General features: G+C 26.6%; 1 protein-coding gene across 1 annotated transcript; it reads left to right on the forward strand.

The window, feature by feature from the left end:
- The first annotated feature begins 2,695 nt into the window (after window positions 1-2,695).
- LOC132918671 (lamin Dm0-like) lies at window positions 2,696-8,075 on the forward strand. Its single transcript, XM_060980078.1, has 9 exons — window positions 2,696-3,317; window positions 3,809-3,929; window positions 4,490-4,627; window positions 4,688-4,873; window positions 4,944-5,084; window positions 5,168-5,560; window positions 5,626-5,859; window positions 5,919-6,014; window positions 6,599-8,075. Exons 1-9 carry the CDS (start codon window positions 2,914-2,916, stop codon window positions 6,635-6,637), a joined length of 1,752 nt encoding a protein of 583 aa, XP_060836061.1. The 5' UTR covers window positions 2,696-2,913; the 3' UTR covers window positions 6,638-8,075.
- Window positions 8,076-10,018: the final 1,943 nt, after the last annotated feature.

Consider the following 10,018-nt stretch of genomic DNA (forward strand, 5'->3'; position numbering starts at 1 on the left):
GATTTGTCAGTAAATGATAGTAATTAGCAGGATATATCATATTATTACCTGTATTTAAATTGTAATATATCATTATTTTACGCGACTTCGTAAAAAATTAAATTTCTTAAGCTCATTTTTTTTTTGCCGGAGGTTGTCCAATATCTCTTTGCCCAATTTGAATTTCATCGATTCCTAATATTCTAATTGCATCTTTTCTATGAGTATAACCATATACTTGGATGTGAACGATTTACAAATTTAAAAAATCTGTGATTCCGTCCTTATTATTTATTTATTTATATACTATATTACTATATATTATTATATATATTAGCGCATTTTTCTAAAATTATACTAAAATCATTCACATACGTCTTTTGACTCTTGTTTTGTAACAAACAAAAAATAGCTGTATTAAAAATGACTCGGACTTGTAGTCTGTACGCAGATTGACATGGATAACTAATGTGTTACAGGGTGTTGCCATTTTATTATATTACGATCATTCAATTTTTAGATTTTGGAAAATTTTATCATGGACATTTTTTTCAAGGAAATTATTGGTTTCGGACATTTTTACCGTGGACATTTTTGTATAATACCGCTAAGCACACCCAATCCTTTCCAAATTGCACCTCTGTTTGTATGTATCATAATTGATTATTCTTAAGACTATAGGAAATATTAAGGCTGGGCAAGTTAACGATTTTTTTTAACCTACCTATTAAGTTAACTTTGAAAAAAAGTAACTTAACTTAATTCAAAGTTAAAATTTTCTAATTTGCAAAAATAAAAAAAATTCTAGGTATATAATATAATTTATTACTTTATTGGATAGTTTTTCTTTATGCCTAAGAAAATTGCCGGGGAAATTTAAAATGATACATCAAAGTACCAACTAGCAATCAAAAAACCTACTTTTCTAAAATAAATCTTCATAGGCGTTACTAGTCCTTTAAGTTGGGGGGGGGGGGCTAATGCTAAATTTCTAAATTTGTTTTGTAGCAAATTTTTTTAATTTGATTATTATTTATTGTTTTATTGATGTTTAAAACTGATTTGAATTTGTTTAAATGAAGGCAAAAATAAAGTTAATACAAATATGTTTATAATATGCACATACATTTACCTAAAAATTCTAGGGGGCTGAAGCCCACCTAAGCCCCCCTAGTTATGCTCATGTAAAATCCTATAAAAATATAAAATTCAGAATTATTCTTGTATTTTTTCTTCGGTCAAAAAATAACTTAATTTAGATTTTAGATACTAACCTTGGCGCCCGAAATAATAATTTAAAGGTAGAGTTTGTAGAGTTTGTCTTTTGTTATTATGTAGCACATATGCACATATGTATGTATAGCCATCTATAGATATTTGAATATGTAAAATTAGGTATTTAAACCGTATACGTAGAATATATAGAGCTTCATGCCTCCATTTTCATCACCGATGACTTTTTTTTGAAATTGACCTTCGACTTGTCCTAATGTAGAATTGTAAAATACCTAACAAATTCTTTCAAACCAAACGTACCTACCATAATTTGGTCTAGAGCAATATAGCGCATTAGTGTAATCATATCTATACGTATACATTAGATTATGCGTGTAAATATAATATATGTGTGGACTGTGAAGACCTTCATGCATAATTCATAGCACACACCACACGTACTCGATAGTCGAGTCACATGTTTTCACGTAATTTGATAATGAACTATCATCATAATTTATAAATAACTGCATTCACATTAAATATTATTAATAATATTTTGTTGATACTAACAAAATCTAGCCATTGAAATAAATTATTTTAATATTAAAAAATAGAATTCGTAGAAAAAAAATAAATATAAAATAAATAATAAAAAAAATAATAATAAATAAATAATAATAATAAATGTCTGATAATCACAACTCGTGTATTATGTCGAGCCGTCAATTATGTGACTAGCAATATGAATATTATTTAGTAAATACTAAATAGAAAACGAATTAAGATAAGTAGAAATTCATTAATTTGCTTTTGCATCGAGTTAAATGCTAAATAACTAATAAGTAGCAAATAGAGAGTAAGTGAGTAAGAGAGCGAAACAGATAATCGTAAATCGGTAAGGGCAAGTAATATTAAGACATTCGGTACTATCGTCCATCATCACTAGCGGTTCACTTTCAATGTGGTAGGTTTTCATCATAGAACTTATACTATTAGTATAAGGTTTATGGATTTCATGACACGTGTTTAAAAGATAATATAAGTTTTATCGTAATAATATTATAGATAATTGTGAATTATCTATAAACTTTGCTCAATGCTCATGTTGTCATGTCACTCGTGTAAGACACTAAGACATCAGTAAGTCCGTGTAGCGAAGTCGGAAGTAGCGACTAGCGATTAGCTTTCGTTTACGGTTACGGTTATACGATATATATTAATATATATTATGTAAACATGTTAAAATGTTAGTGAAATTAGTGTGAATAGAGACTAGAGTAGATGACAATTAATGAAAAAATAATCATAGACTTCATACCACGGCCATATAGATCTATATCCGTGCTTTATAGTTTATACTAACACCACGGCTTTCCTATCTAAGGCCGTGACTAATACTAAAGTACTAACGCTTTTTATGAATAAGTTGGTCACACTGAAAAAGCCGAGTCGGCGTCTCGCGGCTTGTAGGCGTGGGTTTCCGACCCCCGTTAAGATTTTTGTGTATACACTATAGCTTGCCCGGCGGCTGGTTGATGGTAAATATTTAGTGTTTTATACTTTTAGTGACCGTGTTATTTCGTTTATAATAATTGTAACTATAAAAATCGATCTTTTTGCGCTCCGATTTTGAAGTGTTTATATTGTACATTTTCTTTTACACGCGTTTTATGCGAATAATCGAATAGTGGTGGTGATCGAACACCGGCCATTGAAATGTCGCAGAGGCCATTGAGAAAAGGTGGTGCGGCCAGAAACACTCCGCAACCAGATGAGTCCACGACCAGCACTACCAATAGCGAGAAGAGCAGGAGGACGGCGACATTGAGCCCTACCAGGTTCAGCCGTATTCAGGAGAAACACGAGCTACAGAATTTGAACAACCGTTTAGCCGCTTACATTGACCGCGTTAAGTACTTGGAAGCCGAAAACTCAAAATTGACCCAAGAGCTCCATTCTTCAGAGGAGGTGACAACCCGGGAGGTGTCCAACGTTAAGGTATTATTTGAGTCTGAGCTTGAGGATCTAAGAAATGCATTAGACCGCGAAGCTAAACAAAAGAGCCGCCTCGAGTTAGAGAATAGGCGAAAAACTTTGGAAATCGAAGAGCTCAAAACCAAGTAAGTACCACATATCATTTGTGATCAACTTCTTGTTCATTTTAAATATTTTTAGATGTAATATTAAAAATAACTATAATATTGGAGTAAAAAAATTATAATTACCACCTGATCAGTTATATGGTTTATTTGTTGATAGACTAATATATATATATATACTAAACACACCTAAAATATAACATGTTTTACGTTTTTCATTTATAACATGAAATTTAACTTGATTATTAAATTTGATAACATGATATAGATAAAAATTATTGTCAGATAATAATATAACACCATTGTAAAAAAGTTTATTGATTCCCAGCTAATATCTTATTGTGAAAAAACTTTTCGTACTTGTTCATTTACTTAAAATTGGGTATTATTAAAACAACAATTATTACCTGATAATTAAATTCAAGATATTGTACATCATATTTTTTACTATATAGCTATTCAATGTTATTTATAATGTATCAGAACATTTATTGAGAATTTAATTATTTCAGACTCGATAAAGCTTTAAAGGAATTGAAAGAAGCTACACCATATGTAGCTCGATTTAATGAATTAAATTCTAAATATGGTCAAACTTTGATTGACAATAAGAATTTGAAAGACGCTAATAAGGCAAGTATTATTTATTTGTTGATAATTTTGAATGTTTAAAACTAATTAAATTAAGTTATGTCAGCCTTTAGTATTAAATTATTATAATATTATTAAGTAGAATTGTTGAGAATTGTTTTGTTGAAAATGATTAAATTTTGAGCACTAGTTTCTTGAGCTGTCTAGTTAAAGAAACAAATTGGGATGTTTTTAGTTTTTTCATTTATTTTTCTTGTAAAATGATTAGTAAATTTCAGAATTTGATTTATGTTGAGTAACATTGAGTGCCTATAAAATTTATGTCATGTTAAGTCTTTCCAAGTTACTTGAGTATTTTTTTAGCTAAGTTTTTTTTTAAAACTATTTTTAAGCGAGGGAATGATTGAGAGGCAGATATTAAACGTGAAATGAGTTGTGAACAACTAATGTTAACAGATATATTGGATTGTAGATATGTAACTAGTAATGTCTACTATGTTTTATTATATTATATTATGTTTTTATTTTGTTTTTATAGTTTATGATAAGATAAGTTATAATAATATAGCCATTATTTAAATTATTTTTGAATTTTTTTACAGAAATTGACCAAAGAATTAACAATAGAAAAGAAAAATGTTAAGGATGTTCAAAAAACATTAGAAGAAGAAATTCTGCAAAGAGTTACAGCTGAAAACAAATTACAAAGCTTGAAAGAAAATTTCAAATTTAAAGAAGAGGTATAGTTTATACATTTTTTTATATTATATTTTTTGCATAAAAAATGTATTTTTTCATAGGTTCATAAACAACAACTTAATGATACAAGAACTAGCCGCCGTACCGAAGTTATTACTGAAGTAGATGGACGTTTAACTAAAGAATATGAAGATAAATTACAATCTGAATTACAAACATTACGACAACAAGCCGAAGAAGATGTTAAACGAAACAAGAAAGAAATTTCTGATTTATTTGATAGCAAGGTATAATCAGTTTTTTAATAAAAATAATAACCGTAATTAATGAATGTATACAAAATATTGAACACTGTAGTTTCAAAATTTGGAAAATGAATTGCAACGCAAAAAAAAAGCTATGGAAGCAGCTCAAGAAGATATCAATGTGGCCAATTCACGTGTTGCTGAATTAACACAACAAATAAATGACTTATTGTCTTCCAATAATGATTATTTGGTATATAAACACTTACTTTATTTTTAATAAATTTTTACATTAAAAAAAAATAGTAAAATATATATATATATATTTTTTTTTAGAGGAAAATTACTGAGTTAGAACGACTAAAAGAGCTTCAAAGAACTAAATATATAGCTGATATTCAAGGACTTGATCAACAATTAACAGCTATGCAAGATGATATGTCCCAGAAAGTACAAGAATACCAAGACTTAATGGATATAAAAGTGGCTCTGGATATGGAAATTAGTGCTTATCGAAAATTATTAGAGAGTGAAGAGAGGAGATTGAGTATTACTCCAAATTCATCTGTAGTTGGCAGCCCAAGAGGAAAAAAAAGAAAATTATTTCAACGCGATGAAACAGAGTATGAATTTTCTAATATTATTACTGCTTCATCAACTGGTGATATTGAAATTTGTGAAGTATGTCCAGATGGCCAATTTGTAAAATTATACAATAAAGGATCAAAGGTAAAAATAAAATATTTAAATTTATTTTTTGACTATGAAATATAAAATAAATAATAATAATTTAGGAATTTGCATTGAGTGGATATGAATTAGTACGCACCACTGCAGAGCAAAATGTTTCTACTGTGTTCAAGTTTCATCGTTCAGTAAAACTAGGTGCTGGCAATTGGTTAACTGTATGGTCTTCTACTGCCAGTAATCAAATTCATGAACCTAATGCTGGTTCAATTGTCATGAACACTCAAGCTTGGGTTGTTGGTGAACTTATGGCTACAATACTTTTAAATCCTGAGGGACAAGTATGCAAATTTTAAATGAAGAATTATATATATTATTACTGTATTATATTTCTTTATAGGAAGTAGCTACTCATGAACTCAAAAAAGGACAGGTTTCTCATTCACGAGCCAATGAAGGATATGGTGATTATGAAACAGAATTGTTTCATCAACCAGTAAGTATAGATTTCACTATAGTTTTTAGCACATAAATACACATATAATAAAATAATAAAAATATTTATAATTTTAAAATAGGTAAATCATTATGTGAAATAGATAATTTTTACACATTTAAAAATATTCTTGTAATCTCTCATTCAACAAATAATGCAAATATAAATGTAGTTCCAATATTATCTTTAGAATAATATTTACTATCTAACTAAAAAAAAAATATATTTTATGTTGAGTGTTCTTTTAATCATTTTAAAATTTTTTATTAGTTGGTTTAAATATAAAAATAAAAAATGTTATTTTTTGTGAGGTAGTTTTAAAAATAAGGATAAAATAAATATATATTTATAGTTTGTTTATTATTTCAATTTTGTGTAATATATAAATAAATGACTTAGCTTTCATATTTTACAATTATATAATATGCTTTATTGAATAAAATGTGTGAAATGTAGATTGGTTTTAGGAAAGTATAGTGTATACTTTTATTTGTGGGCCATCCTTCATAATATAAAAATGAAGTAAAATATGTTTTTTTTTTAATTACTCTATTATATTGTTTTAATTTTAAATATTTTTTTAGGGCGATCCTCAAAATAACGACAAATGTGTTATCATGTGAAGATATTTACTCAATTTATAATTTTAGTAATAAGAACGACCCTAAAATAAAGATTAAAAAAACACTTTAGTTAATCAGAGTTTATCACGTGTTAATTATTGATTTTTAATTGTCATTAATTTTTTTTAAAAGCCCATTTTTTTTTTTTATACTAATATTTATTATTATTATTTTACTTACTTTTATTTTTACGTTTTTTTTTTTGTATTTTGCTTTATACACCATTAAATGATCCATAAAAAAAAAAAAAAACGAGTAAATATTTTACTAAATTACTGATTAAATTAAAAATAAACATGAAATTGAATTTCTGATTGCATTTTAAATTGTATGAAGTAAAAAATAAATAATTTTGTGACCATTTATACATACATTAAATTGTACTTAATAAAATAATATTTTTATGATATTAAGTCAAAAGCTCATTTTTGTGTTAAACTTTACACAATGCTGTAAAACGATCATGTACAAAGATCTTATTATTTTTTTTTTTTTTAATTATTTATAATTTGAATATTACCATTAATAATAATAAATAACTGTTATTTAAAAATGGTCCTAGTAATTTAATTAAAGAAAATACTTTCCTTATATAATTAGTAAAACTATTTTTGCGATTAATATTATATTAGAGTGAGTTCTGTTAACTGATTCATGGGCTTTAATCTTAATTAAGGTAAATATATTTATATGCACTCATGTAAAACGGAACTTATTATAATAGTAAATCAATTTAGTCTGGAATATCTTTTGCAGGCTATAATCATATATATTAGTTACAAAATAATTTCCTACTAATGTTATAAGGCCAAAGTTTTATTTTTACCATGACAGCTATTTATATATTTTTTCTATACATACTTTAATTAATTTAAAATTGAAGTTAGATCTTCATTTTGTCTTCCAGAGTAAATATAAATTATTTATCAAACATATATTTTATATTTCTTAATTTTAATCATTTTAAAAATATCAATTTTTCATGTAAAGGCTGGTATAGTTTTAAATCCAATGTATACCCAAATAAGTTATTTCTATGGACTTTATAATCGTTTTGCGCTTCGTGTTTTGTTAATGACATAATTTATTATACTTGGTTTATAGTTATGTTGTAATTTTTTTCTACTAGATGAACAGTAACAGAATATAGCCATAAATTATTTTTTTAGTTAAATACAATTTATTTTATATATTATTCATTTATTATAAGTTATTATTTTTAATTAAAATGATTTATATATTTTTTTTTTTTATAAGCATTCAAGCCATTTAATTTTTAACTTTAGGTACTTACACTTTATAAGTTAATTTACTAACAATGAATCTTAATGTAATTTTTATCAATTTATTAGTGGTATAAAAAATGTTCAATTTGTGTAAAATACAGTACTACTGAATATGCACCTCAAATTAAATATATTAATTTATTTATTTTAAAGTATGATTATTTATTTAAATAAATTGTATTATTTTGATTTATTAAATATTAGCAATTGTTTATTTATGAAACAATTTCAAATTAAAATTATTTTTGTCTGAACAATACTAAAAAAAAAAATATTCATATTATTTTCAATTGGGAAAGTGAAGTAGCAACAGAATTGTTTACCTATAGTTTTCTATAGTTATTACATTCAACAGTTCAAACTTTTTTAAAAATATACAAATAAATATAGTGGCTCACAACTTTTTGTGAAGGAACATCTAAAACATGCTATCTGGCATCAATTATAATATATAATATCTTATTTAACTTTATTAACGCATTAACCCTTAGAGCAGTGTTTCTCAACCTTTGTATCATGGCGACACACTTAAAAATGTTCATACTTTGTGACACAATATAAAAAAAATTAAGAATAATACTTATTAATTTTTATAAATATAGTGTCAACAAGGTTTGTGCATTTAATATTAGTACTTCCTGCGATATGTTTGGACTTACCTGGCGACACACCAATTGAGAAACACTGCCTTAGAGCTTACCTACCTATACCCATCTAACCACAATCCACCTACCCATTTAAGAAGTGAAGTGATTGCTTCATATGACACCATTGAATAAATATATTTAATTATGTATTTTATAAGGTATAGCACATATTATAGTTTTAGAGATTTGTATATTTGTTAATGTATTAAATGGATATCATAAGTGCATCTCAAATTCTCAATACCATAAGACAAAAGTGAAATATATATTATTCTTAAATGTTTTTTTTTTTTTATCAAGAATATACCTTAAATTACAAAATATGTAAAAAAAAAGTACAAATAAGATTTACTAAATAATCTATATGTTTTTTCCATTTTAATTGTGAGTTAATAAATAGCCCTAAATATTTGGGCTAATATAATAACTATATATTATTTTTATTATTATTAATTTGTTAATTGAATTTTAACAAAATATTATAATAACTCGACAATTAAAAATAAAATACATACAAAAAATCGTATATATTATACGTAAAAAATAAAGCTCACACTTTTAAATTTTATATGTGAGTGTAAGTTTTATTAAGTTAACGTTATCTGTTGATAGTCTCAAAGAGGGAAAAGTTGATTCCGTAAGTAGAGAAATGGGACTTAAGCTTAGTTCTCTGAATACAGAGAGAAGGGCAATTGAGAAGAAGGTGCTATAAGTCGCAATAATCCCCTATTCCCCTCCACAAATATGTAGAGGCAGTGGCGTATTTAGGAATTTTATGATAAGGGCAACACATATTTTGCCGCCTCCCCCCAGTAAAAAAAAACTAAAAAACTTCTACTCCGCGTAATGGTGAAACTGTTAATACCATAGAACACCATAATACCATATTATATAAATATTATAGTATTGCCTCTATGGCACACATTTGTTATGAAAAATATTAATGATTGACGTCACTACGTCAGTAGGTACCCAGTATTAAAGTACGAAATAAAAATTTGACGCTCTGGGCAACAGAACTCAAAGCCCCTACCTAAATACGCCCCTGTGTAGAGGACTGTATGTAAGGGACTGTTGAATCCCAGTTTAAATAATTATTTATAATATTGTATTAATATTGGTATCTAACTATCTATTTTCTATTAGCACCTATGCTATTTAATTATAATTTATTATCGATAAATAGTGATGATCGTAATATAATATAATAAGAAATGTAAGAAAAGATGAGGTTTGCTAAAATTAAACTAGGAAGTGTTTGCACAATGCCTATTGGCTATTACTTATTACTTATTAGTATCACCATTCGCCATATGAATTCATTCCAGTTTTATTCTTCCGATTTTTCAAATTTCTGAAATCCCGCCGGCGACGACGAGTGTGTTTATGAATTTATAGTACTCCTTGGAAATATACCCCTCTACTGTACCGCCACTCTATGGGTTCCT

Source organism: Rhopalosiphum padi, chromosome 1, assembly GCF_020882245.1.
Source record: "Rhopalosiphum padi isolate XX-2018 chromosome 1, ASM2088224v1, whole genome shotgun sequence".
Classification (NCBI taxonomy): Eukaryota; Metazoa; Arthropoda; class Insecta; order Hemiptera; family Aphididae; genus Rhopalosiphum; species Rhopalosiphum padi.

Coding starts and splice junctions, on each gene's coding strand:
- LOC132918671 (XM_060980078.1), top strand. CDS start 2,914: ATGTCGCAGAGGCCATTGAGAAAAGGTGGTGCGGCCAGAAACACTCCG. Junction 3,930..4,489: donor ATTTGAAAGACGCTAATAAG/GCAAGTATTATT, acceptor ATTTTTTTACAG/AAATTGACCAAAGAATTAAC. Junction 4,628..4,687: donor ATTTCAAATTTAAAGAAGAG/GTATAGTTTATA, acceptor ATTTTTTCATAG/GTTCATAAACAACAACTTAA.